The 18,842-nt window shown below is 34.2% G+C and overlaps 1 protein-coding gene and 1 pseudogene across 1 annotated transcript; both read right to left on the bottom strand.

Annotated features, from left to right (window-relative positions):
- On the bottom strand, positions 1-14,847 carry LOC127966342 (V-type proton ATPase subunit B, brain isoform). The gene is made up of 14 exons (XM_052567254.1): positions 14,647-14,847; positions 12,069-12,124; positions 11,648-11,746; positions 11,451-11,544; positions 11,291-11,368; positions 11,042-11,181; positions 5,250-5,351; positions 5,071-5,168; positions 4,830-4,953; positions 4,138-4,288; positions 3,962-4,044; positions 3,757-3,861; positions 3,141-3,270; positions 1-1,055 (listed from the first exon to the last, which is right to left on the bottom strand). The coding sequence occupies exons 1-14, from the start codon at positions 14,777-14,779 to the stop codon at positions 919-921; spliced, it is 1,530 nt and encodes a 509-aa protein (XP_052423214.1). The 5' UTR covers positions 14,780-14,847; the 3' UTR covers positions 1-918.
- Positions 14,848-15,595: 748 nt separating this feature from the next.
- Positions 15,596-17,728, bottom strand: LOC127966093 (coxsackievirus and adenovirus receptor-like; annotated as a pseudogene).
- Positions 17,729-18,842: the final 1,114 nt, after the last annotated feature.

Here is an 18,842-nt window from a genome sequence, read left to right as displayed (position 1 = left end):
GTCTGTGTGCACTGAATTTATTTAATACACAAGTTTCACAATTTGAATTGAATTTCTGAAGTAAATTAACTTTTCCATTACATTCTAATTTGAGATGCACCTGTATATTTGATTACTATCAGAATGACAATTCATTTATAACACATCAAGGTTTTTTTTTTTTTATTCAGCCAGTGTTCACATACATTTTCAATATAGCATTCATGCATTAGGACAACAATCACTTCATTATGAATTCACTTGATATCACACACTTTAACACAGTACATATATTCATGGCACCAAAATAAATTATAATAAACATATTGCTTACACAAACAAATTACACACTTTTATACAAATTGTAAAATAATTAACAGTACACCACAAATGATAAATCTGTTCAGTGTTTGCCTTTCTATTCCTTTGTAATTCATTCTATGAACATGGGCTTCTTTTCATACTTCATGTTAAATATGTACTTTTATAGATAGTTTATTCATTATTACAATAAAATATTCATAGAATGCATCAAGCTATTATACATTTAACTTGGCACTTCTGAAACACAGGCTGCTTTGTAGTAGATTTGTCAGTTGCTCTAAAATGTTGCCAGCAAAGAGAAATATTGTCCTTTCCTGCACTGTTCAGAACAAAGTTTGACCCACTGAGCTACACACACACACACAATAATTTCACACTGCAGTGTAATAACAATATTCATATAATATTTGCTTTACTATTCAGCAACACTTACATAGTAAATAAATAAATAAATACCAAGAGCAGCGATGAAAAAAAAACAAAAACGTAGTATTCCATCAATGTAGACTCTGTGTACTTGATCTGAGCAGAGAACAGCGAGTAACATCTAGAAGTGTAGAGGACAGATTCACAGCTAGTTGAGAGACAAAAGTAATAACATAGAAGGAAGCAACACTAATGTTTGGAGTCTCGGGGGTAAAACTCAGTCAGAGTGCTCTGAGGAATCCTCTTCAGCATCTCCTTGGGGAAGATTCTCAACAGCTGCCAGCCAATGTCCAGTGTTTCAAACACAGTTCGGTTCTCATATGCACCTGTGGCACAAAACATGTTAGGCTCATTCTGAAGTTAGAAAATAGTGCAACCCATATTATATATATATATATATATATATATATATATATATATATATATATATATATATATATATATATATATATATATATATATATATATAAAACTACATATTAGATATCAACTACATGCCATCAAAGATGGAAGGGAGTTGTTTCTTGGAGAAATATAAAGGGGTCATGTGACGTTGCAAAAAATAACTTAATTTTGTGTATTTGATGTAATGTAATGTGTTAATGCGATTTAATGCTTAAACAAATTATTTTCCATATAATGCCTTTCTGAAATGTGACTTTTTTTTTCACAAATCTCATCGTTCAAAAAAAGCGAGGTGTGCTGTGATTGGCCAGCTATCCCGTGCATTGTGATTTGCCGAATGCCTCAAGCGTGTGACGGAAGTGTTACCCTCCTTCATTCATGCCTTCTCCCAGCAGGACGAGACTCAGTCCAGCTGCTCTGCTCATGCACATCCCATCATCGGTTCTCTTTAGTGGTTCAGTTAGGAGTAACTGACTAATTTAGGATATTGGTTTTGTTTCACGTCAGAGGGAGAGTCAGGCATGTTTATGAACGAAACAAATTAATTTGTGGATTAGTGCGTACTGGAGACGTGAACCGTTTCAAATGATCCAGTTTGATTTGGTGAACTGGTTCACTAAGACCATCCGATTAAATTGATTCATTCACCGTCCAGACATCACTAGACGAGACAAAACCAACAAAACCCATTACAAATGAGGCATTTGTTGCATCCAGTGGGAACATAATTACTGATTATAATGACTTATACTGTCTTTTTGCGATTTGTGTTGCGTAAAAATAAAACCATGTCTCCATTTTTCATCAGAGAAACAACAAGCCTACTCTACACTGCTCAAAACTCACAACATGGCACCAGCAAAAACAGCGAGAATAAAAGTTAAACCCTTTTTGCAAATCTTCCCACATCATGATGTAGACGTGGGGCCGTGTTAGTATGAGCCGTTTTAGGAGGGCGTGGACGAGTCTTAACTTTTATAAAGAATATCTCTTTGGATTTGAGACTTTAGTCTTTGCAAATTTACATATCTTCTTGAGCTTGTAACACTCCAAAGAGAAAGGAAATTTTAAATCGCATCATATGACCCCTTTAACATTACATCACTTGCTCACCAATGCGGTGAATGGGTGCCATCAGAATGAGAGTCCAGACAGCTGATAAAAACAACACAAGAAATCCACACGACTCTAGTTCATCAATTGATGTCTTTGTTTCTTAAAAAAGCACTGCTTTCCGCTTCACAAAACATGAATTGATGGACTGGACTTGTGTGGATTAATTGTGGATTGTGAGGTTTTTATCAGCTGTTTGGACTTTCATTCTGATTGCACCCAATCACTGCAGAGCATCCGATGGGGAACAAGAGATGTAATGCTAAATTTCTCCAAATCTGTTCCCATGAAGAAACAAACTCACCTACATTTTGGATTGCCTTTTTAAAAAATGTAAACATTTAATTAATTTTACTTTTCCTATCCACATTTCCTTCTTACTAAACATCCTTGCATGCCAAATGTAAATAACGAGAGCAATAACGATTGTATTTTTTAATACAATCAATGCATTCCTAAGGTGACATTTACACTGAGGTAAACATATGCTTGATGACAAACTAAAGTTTTTGTTTCTTTGTATGGTGCTGAAAACCAGTTGGCAAAGATAAGTTACAATCATTGAAGTGCTTACACCTCGAAAACTGTTTGCCAAGCATTGAGCACTTAACAAGAGATAAAGAATTAGAATTAACTGAAGACAGAAATCAAGCTTTTTTTCAAAATGTTTGGAAAAAACATTGTTTTTTTATGGCTGGATATAGATATCAACAATATTGTGAACTGATAATGCACAGAGAAAGATATTTTTTTTTTTGTATAAACTTTGTTTGGGACTTATTTGAGGGCAGCTGAATAGATGCGTTTTTTAAGTTTTTTTTTTTTGGAAGGGCCTTAAGACAAGATTTTTTTTTGGTATCATTCCACAGGTCAGCTCTTATTGCTATACTTACCCTGGGAAATAAAATTCTTCTCAAATTTCTGTAAGAACTCCAGGTACAACAAGTCATCTGATGTCAGTGCTTCTTCCCCAACCACGGCCTTCATTGCCTGCACATCTTTCCCGATGGCATAGCAAGCATACTGCAAAAGATTAGAAATAATTTTAAATCAAATTTAAATCTCTATGTGCCCAAAACATCAAGGCCCGTATTCACAAAACATTTTATCTTAAGAGTTCTCCTACATAGCAGTAAAAGGTTTTCAGATTTCTTTAGAAGTTATTTGATGAAGAAATATGAATCGTACCGCACCTTCAGCATTATAATTATTTCACCTGCACCAGACAGAGACTGAGACCGTGCCACGGCATGTCAGACTAATCATCAGCTTGAGATCGGTTTATGAGATTGGCCTTTATAGAGACCACCAATCAAAGATCCCAAAGCAATTTGTGGCCAATGGTGACTGGTAGCCGATCAGTAATGGGACTAGTAATTATGCATTATTTATTTCTATTATATAGTAAGAAAATGTAATGTGTAACAATGACACCTTAAAATAAAGTGTTACCAAAATTGAAAATATTTTAGACATAATTAGCTGATCTAAAATGATGTCCATACTTACCAGCTGATTAGAGACATCTGAGTGGTCTTTGCGTGTCATTCCTTCACCAATGGCTGACTTCATCAATCGAGACAAAGAAGGTAGTACATTGATGGGAGGATAGATCTGTATAGAAATATCAACAGTTGCTATTTAACAGCATAAAGGATTCAATAATGTTCTAAAAAATATATTTTCATCCAGTGAGCTTGATTCCATTACTCGCCTGTCTGTTATGAAGCTGCCTGTCCACATAAATTTGACCCTCGGTGATGTAGCCAGTTAAATCGGGAATAGGATGTGTAATATCTGTGGACAGGAGATTAAATTAAGCAAGTAAACCATTTATGATGATTAAAGTAATGAAAGAGGAGTAGGAACAAGTACTGTAGGTTTGCTAACCATCATTGGGCATAGTGAGGATTGGGATTTGAGTGATGGAGCCATTGCGTCCCTCCACACGTCCAGCCCTCTCGTATATTGTTGCCAGATCAGTGTACATGTAACCTGGGAAACCACGTCGACCAGGAACCTCTTCTCTAGCTGCTGAGACCTTCAAGATGATAGGGATTCATGCAAAGTCAGGAGTAGCATGTTTAGCCTTGATGCTAATGGCTGTAAGTATAAATTCACTAGGTATGCCAAATCGATTAATTGCAACCGAAATAAAAGTTTATGTAACGTGTGTGTGCTGTATATATTTATATGCATATATAAATACACACACACACACACGTGCATGCATTTAAGAAATATGTTATGTATATTTTAGTGTTGTCTTATGATTAATCTAATCCAAAATAAATTTTTGTTTACATAATATATGTGTGTGCACTGTGTACATTTATTATGGATATATAAATAAACATATGCATGTATTTTTAAGAAAAATATGTTATTTTTATATATTACATATATTGATATATGATATAATTTATATGAATATAAATATATAAATATACACAAATATTTTCAAGATATATGCTGTATGTGTTTGCCTTTATATATACAGAATAAACGCACATATTATGTAAACAAAAACATATTTTGGATGCAATTAATCATTTGACAGCCCGAAAATTAACACACTGTACCTCTCGTAAAGCCTCGGCATAAGAGCTCATGTCAGTCAATATGACCAGCACGTGTTTCTCACACTGGTAAGCCAGAAACTCAGCTGAGGTAAGTGCAAGGCGAGGGGTAATGATGCGTTCGATCCTGCAACAGGAAATCAAACATTTTAGTCCAAGTCACATTAAAATACTTTTATAAATAAAATATATATTTTTGGGTGAAATGCCTTAAACATTCAAGAATATTTGAGAGGATACTGACGTGGGATCATTGGCCAAATTTAAAAAGAGGCACACATTGTCCATGGACCCGTTCTCTTCAAAATCAGACTTAAAAAATCTTGCAGTCTCCATGTTGACCTAATGACACAAGTAACTTCATTAAGATTTCCCATTGGTATGGATGTAGACATTTTTCTTTTAATCAGAAGTGCTCCTCACCCCCATGGCAGCAAACACAATGGCAAAGTTGTCCTCACTATAATCCATCACATCTTTGGACTTCTTCACCAATCCCGCCTGACGACAGATCTGTGCAGCAATCTGAACAACACAACTACATTAAAGTGAGAAAAAAAAATTGGGTCCAATATTGCTTCTATTGTTCTCATTTGTAAGTAGCTTTGGATAAAAGCTTCGGCTAAATGATTAAATGTAAATGTCATTTGTTAGGTAGACTGAGACGATCGAAAGTCAAATATTATTTACATATTTAGTAATACAAAGCACGACGCATTGCATACAAATCACCGCGAGAGCTTTCCAATATGCGCGCCACTGAGTAACGTCTGTACTTCCAAGTCAGAGAGCACCTGTCCATCAAAAGCTCACTATTCAATCAGAGTAAATCACTGTTAAGCCCGCCCCCACGAGAGGTTTGTCAAAACACCAAATGAAAAACTGTGAAGCGTAAGCGAAATCTGTGGCAATGCATTCACAGGGTTTCTGCAGGGTTTAATCAGTCAAATTTAAGACTTTTTAAGACCTTTTTATGACAATTAGGATTTGAGTTTATGACCTACACGAATTACGATAAATAACTTCAGTCTTTAAATTCCTTTCAAAAGTCTTTTTTTTAATTATTGACTTTCATTGAAAGTAACAAGTTTTATTATTAAAAGAGTTATTCTATTATTTCTTAAGATTAAGAAACTGAAGCCTTCGCCTTCTTTTTCTTGAGTATCAAGAACGCAGGAACACTAAACAATTGTAAAATTGTAAAGTAAAAATTATTTTATGGCATTACTTCCAAAATAACAAATGTTTTTGTTGTTTAGTCACAGTAATAAACAACCACAGGACGTAGCTGGGGTCAGCGGGGCACCGGTGAAGGTGGTACGAGTGGGCCCTGTTTGAAATTGTTTAATTTGTATGTTCGTTCATTTTTATTTATTTGTGCTATTTACACAATGTTTAAGTTTTTTTCAAGTTTGTAGGTGTCAATGTACAGAAACTGAATAATTAAATGTAAAATAGCACTTGATAGTCTTCAATGTAAAAATGAAATATACAATCAAATCAGACACCTTGAACATTTCTCACATTATTAGTTTATTTGCTATTGCTTCTAAAATGGTTATAAAATATGACAAGAACTTAGAGTTAAAATCTGTCAGAACAAATTCGTCTTGATAATGTCATAACTTTGATAGAAATCTACGTAATCAACCAAAACTACAGACAACTGTTATTATGACAATATTTACACAACTATCAATACTTTGTTGACCAATTACCAAGCAATGCTTCATTTTGTTCAGACTGTGGGGTGAAAAGCTTTCATTAGCTATTCAGAAACAAACAAACAAAAAAACAAAAAACACATAAGCAATGCATGGTGCTTTATAAGGTGCTGGATAATTTTTGTTCCCAATTTATATATATATATATATATATATATATATATATATATATATATATATATATATATATATATATATATATATAGATATATATATAGATAGATTGATAGATAAAACATTTATATCTATCTATTTCACTAATAGTTCACTGTATGAAGATTCTTTGGGTATAACATTTCACAGTTTGCTTATACTCACTTACATAAATGTATTAGTGTCCTTTACCTACTAGTAAAATATGTATATCAAAAATTATATATCTGGAGTCTGGATAATTTTTGGTTTGACTGTGCATAAATTCTTGTTAAAACTACAAAGTAATGAAGTCAAGAGCAGTGAGTGATTTTTCTTTCATTTTCTTGGATTAACATTACAGCAGCCAGTAGCTAAATTAGGCGCGGTCACTTTAAGAGACGATGAACGCATCTTTTTCCTCAACCGTTTACTTTCACTTAAAAAATAATAACTGACAAATAAATAAAAAATTTTCTAGCATACTTTCCAAGGCGGGTATTTTGACATATTCTGTATGTATTTGTCGGCACAAGAGCAAAAAGAAGCAAATTCGGTGTACAAGCGTTTTGAGACGCCTTTCTCAGCGTGAGCCCTGAACACCTGAACACCGTGGTACTGAATTGGGCTCTTTCACATCCTTTTGTTTGTTCAAAACTGCGATTAGTATTTGTTCGTTCATGTGCATGAGGGACTGTCCGTGATACGCGGCTCTCTCTCTCTCCACACCGAACACAGAGCGCGCGAGTAACCAGCTACTCAGTTCAGCTTTTCCGCGTCTTGTGTTTGGATGCTTGATACCGATTGTAAGTGACGGGCTTGAGCCAGCTACTAAACGCACCGTCTTCGAGCCATAGATCGTTAAAGGTACATTTTCCCATTGTGATAGCCAGGATGATTTAAATTAATCTAAGCAGTGACTCAGTATGATACAGTATGTTCGGAGTTCGCGCGGGTTTCTGTGAAAGTCCTTCTGACAAGTCTGTATGCTGCCGCATGGACCTTGTAGTACTGGAGCACTGTGATACCAGTGTGATACCACCCAGATTCCTCATACAGAACGTGAAACAAATGAATGCCATTGCCACTGCGAGCGCATTTTGATGGAAGAACAAATTAATGGACTAGCATATCAATTTAAGACGTGGCTAAATGTTTTTTATGACCTTGTATGGAAAAACCAGACGTTTTTATGACTTTTTATGGCCTTAAATTCTTATTGTTAAATTTATGACATTTTATGACTTTTTATGACCCCGCGGATACCCTGCATTCAGAATCCACAATTAGAGAAAACAAATCTTTAAAAAACATTAACAAAGAATGAAGCATTTTTGAAGAGCCTATTAAATATGTGTAATTTTCTTCTTTTGTAATGGCATATTTTTGATAGTTTCTGAAAAAGTTACATTCAGTTTTATAAAGTTACGTTCATTTTTTTAAGCAAATATAATTCCATTTATTCCATAACTATACATTGTTAATCATAAAATTACATTTATGTTCATACGTGGAATTCAACATTTTTATATTTGTAAAATGCACACTTGTAAATTAACATATCTGTATATCCATTTAAACAATCTATAAACATTTATACTACAGGGGTCGTTGAATGCTTGAATCTAATTGGCTGATGAACGTTCTGAGGTGTGCAATTATTTTCTGGGAAACGCACAGTGAACGTAGTTCCAGACAGCTCTCTTGACCGCTTTACAGTTTCATATCACTTCGCATAGTTAACTGTAATAACAGTCACTCAGTTTGCACAAAAATATGTCGTCAGCGCTGCCCTAACGATTTTATCATTTGACGCTTCGCGTTGTGGCCACATCTCCACCTCGGGTGTGCATTATTTTTCTAATAATTCAACGGCCCATCGTCAATTATTCCTTACTTCAACACTTCTACTTCTGTATATAGTGCATTATTATTTAATGTTTTTTTTTAATTAAAGGGTGAGGTGTATAAATTTTAACATCTAGCGGTGAGCTTGCGAAATTGCAACCAACGGCTCTGTCCCCCGCTCACCCCTCCCTTCAGAGAAGCTACGGTGGCTGCTTCAGGACTAAGATGTCGGCGGTAAAGACAGCAGAAAGCAATGAGATTTCTTCAATATAAAATATATTAAGGAATTATATTTACTTAATTATTCAATGAATCATTGTTATTGCGAATATTAATGCACTTGTTCATCATTGTGTCAGTGTTTTATTTGCAAGAACAACAAAGTGACAAAACATGCTCTGTAGAGCAGTTTGTTTGTTTAGGGCTACTGTATAAACATGGTGGAGACTTCCAGGTAAGGGAACCTTTGAATGTAGATATAAATTGCTCAAGCTAAGGTAATAAAAACATAACAGTTCATTAAGTTAGGTCTTTATACACCTCTGAAAACATAGTTATGTATGTTATATTGCATTTCTGTGGACAGATCCTCCTAAAAATGGCAGACTGCACCCTTTAAGGTTATATTCCATCTCTGTGTTATTCCTATATACAAACCGGATTCCAAAAAAGTTGGGACACTACAAATTGTGAGTAAAAAAGGAATGGAATAATTAAAAAATCTCATTAACTTATATTTCACATTAGACTATTTCACTATACATTTCACTATTCACAATAGAATATAAATAACATATCAAATGTTGAAAGTGAGACATTTTGAAATGTAATGCCAAATATTGGCTCATTTTGGATTTCATTAAAGGGCTACACAGTCCTTGTCTCTCAGAAATCAAGATGGGCAGAGGATCACCATTCCCCCAATGCTGCTGTGGAATATCAGAAAGGAGTTTCTCAGAGAAAAATTGTAAAGAGTTTGAAGTTATCATCATCATCTTCTACAGTGAATAATATCATCCAAAGATTCAGAGAATCTGAAATAATCTCTGTGCGTAAGGGTCAAGAGCAGAAAACCATACTGGGTACCAGTGATCCTCAGGCCCTTAGATGGCACTGGTCACATACAGGAACGCTACTGTAATGGAAATCACAACATGGGCTCAGGAATACTTACAGAAAACATTGTCGGTGAACAAAATCCACCGTGCCATTCGCCGTTACCGGCTAAAACTCTGTAGGTCAAAAAAGAAGCCATATCTAAACATGATCTAGTTGCGCAGGCATTTTCTCTGGGCTAAGGCTAATTTAAAATGGACTGTGGCAAAGTGGAAAACTGTTCTGTAGTCAGACGATCAAAATTTGAAGTTCTTTTTGGAAAACTGGGACGCCATGTTATCCGGACTAAAGTGGACAAGGACAACGCAAGTTGTTATCAGCGCTCAGTTCAGAAGCCTGCATCTCTGATGGTATGGAGTTGCATGAGTGCGTGTGGCACATATGCTCCCATCCAGACGTTGTCTCTTTCAGGGAAGATCTTGCATTTTCCAACATGACAAAGCCAGACCACATACTGCATCAATTACAACATCATGGCTGCGTAGAAGAAGGATCCGGGTCCTGAAATGGCCAGACTGCAGTCCAGATCTTTCACCCATAGAAAACATTTGCCGCATCATACAGAGGAAGATACGACAAAGAAGACCAAAGATAGTTGAACAACTACTGTAGAAGCCTGTATTAGACAAGAATGGGACAAGATTCCTATTCCTAAACTTGAGCAACTTGTCTCCTCAGTCCCCAGACGTTTGCAGACTGTTATAAAAAGAAGAGGGGATGCCACACAGTGGTAAACATGGCCTTGTCCCAACTTTTTGAGATACGTTGATGCCATGAAATTTAAAATAAACTTATTTTCCCCTTAAAAATACACATTTTCTCAGTTTTAACATTTGATATGTAATCTATGTTGTATTCTGAATAAAATATTGAAATTTGAAACTTCCACATCATTGCATTCTGTTTTTATTCACAATTTGCGCAGTGTCCCAACTTTTTTGGAATCGGGTTTGTATGTCTGTACTTTCTTCTGCACTGGAATTTTCAGCAACATTACTCCAGTCTACAGTGTTACATGATTTTATTATGCTGACTTGCTGCTCAAGAAACTCTTTGACTCTTTTTTACTATCAATTATGAAAACAGTTGCACTCACTGCATAATACCTTTGTGGAATATTTCAGAATTCTTTAATTAATAGTAGGTTCAAAATAACAGAATTTATTTTAAACAAATTCAACAATTTGAAACAAAGTATAATTATAAAGTGATATTATAAATGTCTTTACTGTCACTTTTGATTAATTTAATGTATCTTTACTGAATAAAGGTAAAAATTTCATTCAAAATATCCAGTGTGTGTGTGTCTCTTCAGGCAGAATCACCTTTTATATAATCATGCTTTAAAATAAATAAATAAATAGAACGTTTAAAAAACAACAACAGCAGTCTCACCTCATTGTGGGGTAGACCAGCTGCAGAAAAAATGGGAATTTTTTGGCCTCTTGCAATACTGTTCATTCCATCAATGGCAGAGATGCCAGTCTGGATCATTTCCTCAGGATAAATACGACACTGAGGATTAATCGGCTGACCTACAGGAAGCAGGAGGAAATTGGATGGTACACATATCATCAATACCCAAAAATGCCACCGATGACTATTTGTGAGTGTCATAATTTATGTGGCCTCAGTGACATGTACCATTAATGTCTAAGTAGTCCTCCGCCAGCACCACGGGTCCTCGATCAATTGGCTTTCCTGAGCCGTTGAAAACCCGACCTATAACAGACTTCTAGTTTTACCAATTACACATGATAAAAAATATCACATGGCTTCAGCATGTCTCCTTTTTTCTTCTTACCCAGCATATCCTCAGACACAGGAATGCGCAAAATGTCCCCTGTGAATTCACATGAAGTTTTTTTGGCATCGATACCAGATGTTCCCTCAAACACCTAAAAATTAAATAATAAGGGATGATACTGATCAGATTTCTGCAGTGGAATTTTTTTTTTTTTTTTTTTTACATAGGTATTTCAAAAGGTCTCATTCACTGACCTGTACCACAGCTTTGGAACCCGTGACCTCCAGCACTTGTCCGCTCCTCTTGGTGCCATCAGGCAAAGTCAGATGAACGATCTCAGCGAACCTGGGGAACTGAAGCACATGCTACTAAACAACCAGTTAACATTACATCAATTACTAGTGTAATCCAGCACTTTCCAAACAAATGAGATGAATGTCTTCACTTCTGAATTCATGGTTATAAAGACAATAATGAAAATCTGTTATTGAGTAGAAGTGGCCAAGTCATCATTACCATTTATGTGAAAATATTTTATATTGACTTTTATTTTGTACTTTATACTCAATAAGCAAGCTGACAGCTGTGGGGCCATATTTGGATGCATAATGTTTCTAAAACACAATAAAAATTAGACATGTAACAATGGTGATAAATAATATAGAAATACAATACCTTCACTTGATCCAAAATGACCAGGGGTCCATTAACACCAGCCACGGTTTTATAAGCTTTACATACAATAAAAAAATCAATGTCAAATACAAACACAACTTAGTCTCTGAAGTTTTTTTTTTTTTTTTTTTTTTTTTTTTTTAATCAGTAAGCTCTGCATTATGAAAAATAAATACAGTAAAAAATAAAGCACATATCACCTGATAAAATGACATCATGTTATGCTCAAAGTGTCTTTAAAAGAAAAATAAAGAAAAAGAATGAGAATGTCATAACATACAAAAACATGAATCCTAAAAGGAAATAAATAACAGAGATGCTCATAATCAGTAAATAAAAAGACATTATGCCTCACAAATGTGCTATTCCTAACAATTTATTTATTTGCTTAAGTTTTAAAAAATTATTTTACCATATTTAAGAATTAACCAGTTTAAATATCAAATCTGTTAAAGCTCCTAGCATGTTGTGATGTCATCAGTGCAGCTGATGATGGGGCCATCTGTGGCAAGCCAATTTATAATTAATCTGTTTATTTTGTTACTACTATTTACTTTTAGTTCTAGTAAAACAACAACATCACAAGTATTAACCAGGATCCTATGATCGATTACGTTTTATCAATACCGATACCGATACTGCTTATCGATAAAGGTACTTATCGATACTGTTATTGATACTATGTGGTGCTAAAAGATACGATGTGAAATGTTGAAAATATCAAGTTATTTTATTAATGCTGAACTTTAGCAACTGTATTAAAGTTCTTCAGTAAAGAACAATGAGTGATTTTTTCTCTTTGTGTTTTATTTTATTAATTTTAAAGAAACAGTTTAGCCAAAAATGAAAATTGTCATCATTTGCTCACTATCAAGTTGTTTTAAACCTGAATGAGTTTCTTTCTTCTGTTGAACATAAAAGTTATTTTGGAAAATGTGTGAAACGAGCTGCTGGTTATTTTATATTTTTTAAATGTCGCAAATTTCCCCTACTTATTAAAAAGCTAGGTTCATTACAGTAGCAAACATCATGAACACGATAAACATCAGATGAACACGACCTCAACATATATAAAAAACTACAAAGTGCTCATTCTGAAATCTGAATTTATTCAGATAAATAACTGACTATATACAGTACGGATTTAAAGACATAAAGCTTTATTTCCAAGATAGTAAGTTAAGCTTTTCATTAAGCAATATTAACAACATAATTGTATCATTCATTCTAATATACTCAAATCAATTTCTGATACTAATACGCTCATGTTTAATAATTACTGAATAATTATGTTCATAAAGAAATAAGCAATATTTTGTGTTGGATCAGTTACCTGTATCGTCAGTGCGCAGCAGACACACCCACCTAAACTATTTAAATATATCGCTTATCCTGCCGCTAAAGACCGCAAATACTGCAGATAACATCTGAAGTAAACATTAATTTATATACACATAACATAAAATTGAGTCCCGTTTGACTGATTTGCTTCAAATCGAGTGATAATAGGACAGCGGTTTGAATGCGACCAAATGGTGCTCTCTGCTGGTAGGGACTAGTAAGGATCGAACACTTCCGGTGGCTTCACTGTCTGCTGGCAGTTTAGAACGCGATATGCGATCCAGTCATATATATAAATCAGTGGTGTGGACCAGCAACTGTTTGGTTACCCACATTCTTCAAAACATCATCTTTTGTGTTCAGAAAGAAACTAACACAAGTTTTGGTACAACATGACAGAGAGTAGCTAAATAATGACATAATTTTATGACAATCAGCAGCATGTTTAGTACTGTTGCTTTAAGAGCAGCATGCATCTGTTTTTCTCTCAACTGTTTACTTTCAATTAAGACATAATTAACTGTGTTTATATGTAAACTGTATGTGTTTATGTGTTTTAACCATATTAGTGCAATTAGGTGACAACTAAGTAATCGGGTGCTATTTGACCAGCCTTTTAGTGTATGCACACTTCAGGTGTACAAGCTCTGAATAAACAGATTAACTTAAACTAGTATGTATTCCAATTTTTTCTGGTAGTAACAACTTTTTAATTGGTAGTAGTACTTCTGTACTACTGTAATAACGTAATAAATAATAATGAAAAATAATTAGTAACATAATTATATATATTAAAGGACTACTCTAAATGTTAAAACGGCTTGCCACGAAGCCATCACGATGCAGATCGTGCATAAAACCTGCATCATGTTGATTTTTTTAACGACATATGTGGTGAAAACCAAACCTCTAAATTGATGTTAAGATCATGCAATTAGACATAAACAATATGCAGTTGCAAGGAACATATTCTTCAAGCTGACCCTGAATTCATTTGATTGCATATTTTGGATCAGGCGTAATTAACGTTACAATATCAGAAATGCTACAAATTAGAAGCTAAATGTCTGCAGCTGAAAGTAACATGATGATGATGATGATGATGATGATGATTAGAAGATGCAGTGTAAATACAGAGCGCGTCATTCATTCGTTGCGACATAGACACATCATTTGATGGTTACGTGGATGGGTTTCTGTTTGTACGGGCCCTTCATAGTCAGCACTGGTCACTCACTTAATCTCGGCTGAGAAATGTAGTCACGAGTCACGGCGAGGACATTTTCCCGAACGGCGACGTGTTTGCTCCCGGTAACAGCAGATGATATTTCACTCACGGCTCCACTCACCATTCCTCTAAGAGCCTTCATGATGACTATACTACACAAAAATCACAACTGTAAGCTAAGCGTGAGATCAGAACTGATCATGCGCAATAGTGTTTATGTGGTTCTCCCCCTCCCCTTTTCAAAATCGACGCAGTGAACAATGGCGCCCTCTAGAGGTGTCACTAGAGACAGGATAATAGGATATGCTTTATTATATTTCATATTATTAGAATAACAACGTGATATGTTAATTTCAGAATTTAAATGTTTTTACGTTTCTACTTTGCTTGAATGATACCAGCTCTAAATGATCTTTGTGCAAATCCCGATGATCATGTAGATAGATAGATAGATAGATATCTTCAAAATTAGTTTAAATAACATATAATTATTATTTTTACAATTATTGTACAATTATTAAAGAAGCAGTATGTATGACTGCATTTACACATTTTTTTTACAAAATGCTTAAAAATAGACTTCCATTTGTATTTTAACAAAAAATGTGGATTATTAAAAAAAGTTATGATTTTGTTAATTGTTACATCCAACTATAAATACACATCCAATTTCATCACCTTTGTTTTCCCTTTTTTTCTGTCATTACATTTCTTGTCATTACAGCTTATTGATGTTTAAAAATTACCATCAACATCCAAATATCATAGAACAACCATACAATTTCCATATTTACTGTATTTACATAATCTTAACAAAACATCAACAATGGAAGCCCCTCACACACAAATATAGAATTTAGGTCTTGTTAAGAGATTTTACCAAATCATATGTGCATTATTAATCCTATACATAATATCCTTCTTTCACATTAAACCTACTGTATAATTACATTGAACGTTACATAATTACAAGGCAAAACATTTTGATTCCTGTAGGCTGTATTCCTGAGGGTGCAGGAGCATCCTCTCTTTAAGGACAGAAAGAAAAATAAAAGAAAACAGAGCCAGAAAGTCTCATTATTAACATCAAACTTCACATCATTGAAGCAAATGGATGGATTCATGAAGAAAAATGGAGGGGTTGGTATCACCTAATCTCATTGGAGAACTCTTTCTCATGTTGATTCCAGTTACATTTGAAGATGATAAGATATATAATGATCAGAAGGATCATGATGATCAGTAAACATCCAACAATGGTTCCTGTAATGACCCCCGCTCTTTTAGGAGCTTTGGAAGATTGAGAAAACAATTATGAGAAATCAGTTAGCATAAAATCACCACAGAGTGTGTCTATACGCTTCACTTATGCTTCAGAGATTGAAGGTGAAGCCGACAGCTCTCTTTCCCAACAGCAATGGAAACTGCACAGGAATAGACACCGGAGTGGCTTACGGAGTGATTACTGATCAGAAGTTCTCCTAATGACGGAGTCTAAAGGTATGGAAGAAAACAACAACAACAACAACAACAACAAAAAAACATGATTTAAATTATTTAGAAATGTCAGTCGTCCATAAATCTATAGGTTTTTATATATATTTATTTTTCTCATATGTAGAAATATGTAGAAATGTTATTATAATGCATCATCTGTGAAAGTACAAGGTGCTTTATTATATTTCATATTATTAGAATAACAACATCAATACATATTTATGTTTAATTTAGTTTTAATTTTGATATATATATATATATATATATATATACATACACTTTCTATGTACAATTATATGCATAAATAACTTCTTTAATCCTTGCTGATTTTCAACAACAATTAACCAATTCCCCCATGTAAAAACAATAAATGGCTTAAATGACACAAATATTTTATTAAACAAATTATATTTATAATTTTTTTTTACAAAAAAATTAATTTATTTTTGTTTGTTCATTTTACATTATTTTATTTTAAATAGGTGCTAATTAACTAGGTTAATTAGGTCCTGCATGGAATGCATTTCCAATATTTCTCTCCACTAGACATAATTCAAATAAATTGTTCTCTAATGCATAATATATTATATCATAGGCTCAACATTCTTTTGCAAAAGCCATAATTTAGAAATTAAAACATCACTAGGGAATCACTGGACAAGAAGCATGTCATTATAACACTTTACCAGCTGAGGTAGCCCTTACTCTGAATTGAATCTCCTCCATGAATACAGCAGAGGTGCAGTGCGTTCATCTGACCTGCAGCGGAGAGATGCTGCTTCACCACCATCGACCCAAAACGTGGGCACAGACGGCCTCACTGCCACAAAGAGAGGCGAAACAATTTTTGCATTCACAATCAACTCAATACTTCAGCACAATCTGTGTGAAAGTGAAAATAGTCCTTTCACTGCCACAAAGAGAGTCCAACAACTGTTACAATTCACCCATACAAATTCAAGACTGTTTATAAATTGCATTGTGAAATTTTATAGGAAGCAAAAATAACTTCTGAGAAGTGGTACACAGCTATTATCTTCAAGGACATCTCTTTAAAATAAACCTTTTCAGAGGAAAAAAATCATTTTCAAACTGTTTGGCCCTTTTCAACAGCTCTGAGTTTGCCTGAACACATCTCCGTTTCTTTTGGTCAAATGAACTGACAGCCCCGCCCCCACTCACACTCCATTGGTTGAGCCCCTTTGTTGCCGTAACATTTTGCTTTGATAGTAGAACAGTGGTGTACTTAAATGTAGTCTTTGCATATTAAACGGGGAAAGAGGAAAGTATTGCCAAATCAAAATCTGAAAGAAATTTAAAGATCCCTAATGGAAACATACCCATAGTAGCTAATGATTCAGAATCTCACACAGAAAATAGCTTACTTCCATGTTGCAAAATAAGGTTGCTAAAAAAGACTGGATATACAGTATATGTGACATTACCCATCACAATCGCCTATGTCTGCTTGGCTCAACGTGTAGGTGCAGTCTAGAGTAACCGGATCCCCTTGAGCCATCTGAAGAGTTTGTGGCCCACTGGAGGTCACTTTCATTGCTGCTGTCACATCTGCAGAATATGGCTTGAGATTCATGTGCATCCACTGCAAAATGCTCTGAAGAGCTGTTCAGTCATGACGTTGGTTTATATTCCAACCTGCAAGTTAATATCATTCATTTTGAATTAGGTTTTCTTTTTATTATTTATTTATTGAGTAAAATAGGGTTGTGGTTAACATTATGTGAATAAACTTTAATTTTGTGCTACATATTTACTCTGGAGGCCCATTTCCACCACATGAGAAACAAAATCATGCTTTGGTAAATTATAATTATGAGATACAGTAATTTTTATTATTATTTACAACTGGAAAAAAGTATTTATATTTAATGCATAAAGTCAAAATTATGAGATAAATAGTCATAATTATGAAAGAAAAACAATTATGACAGTAAAAAATGTTGAGATAAAAAAAAGTCATAAAAACCTAAAATTAGATTTTCTACATGTCTAAATGTGTCTTTATAGGTCATAATTTTGACTTTGTTTTGACTTCTTAATCTCATTATTCCTTAGTTTCTAATAATATTGACTGTATCTTATTAAAAATGACTTTTTTCTTACATGAAAGAAATTGGCTTCCGTAATAAATCCATTCACACCTACAATATACTGACTACAACAAAACATCACATACTTGCAGACATGGAAGTAACTTAAACATAAACATAAACTTTACATAAATTAAAAACTGCTATTCTGAAAAATAAAAATAAAAATCAGAAGGAATCCATGGCTTGAAAATGCCACCTGTCTCATTTAATAAATTAACAATGGACTACAAACATCTTCAAACTGTTCATGTAAATGCAGTTTACAGATCATTTTCTTTTAAATGTGATATTGAAGCTTCAAACCAGAATTAATTTATTAGCATAACTATAGTCTTCGGGTTGTTCTGTTCTTTCTAGGTATATTTTGTCTCTGTCTGTCAAAGTCCAAGGATGATCATTTTCAATTAGCCTGTTATTCCCAAATCTCTCATAGTCCTAGTTTCATGCTGACAGTCTGACCTGGTGCTCACTCATGAATGATTCATATGAGCTCATATAATGAAACCCTCCAAATGACTAATATCTGGATTTGGTCCAAAAGCTTGTGAATAATTCCCATCATACATCCATGACTTGGATGATGGAAAACTTTCA

The sequence above is a fragment of the Carassius gibelio genome, chromosome B10 (genome assembly GCF_023724105.1).
Source record: "Carassius gibelio isolate Cgi1373 ecotype wild population from Czech Republic chromosome B10, carGib1.2-hapl.c, whole genome shotgun sequence".
Classification (NCBI taxonomy): domain Eukaryota; kingdom Metazoa; phylum Chordata; class Actinopteri; order Cypriniformes; family Cyprinidae; genus Carassius; species Carassius gibelio.
This window is presented reverse-complemented; position numbering and strand designations above follow the sequence as displayed.

Excerpts from the sequence above, each read along its gene's own strand:
- LOC127966342 (XM_052567254.1), bottom strand. The coding sequence starts at position 14,779 with ATGAAGGCTCTTAGAGGAATGGTGAGTGGAGCCGTGAGTGAAATATCA. Across the intron at positions 11,747-12,068 it reads TCATTTTGGATCAAGTGAAG|TTCCCCAGGTTCGCTGAGAT; the intron begins GTATTGTATTTC and ends CATGTGCTTCAG. Across the intron at positions 11,545-11,647 it reads GTTCCAAAGCTGTGGTACAG|GTGTTTGAGGGAACATCTGG; the intron begins GTCAGTGAATGA and ends TTTAATTTTTAG.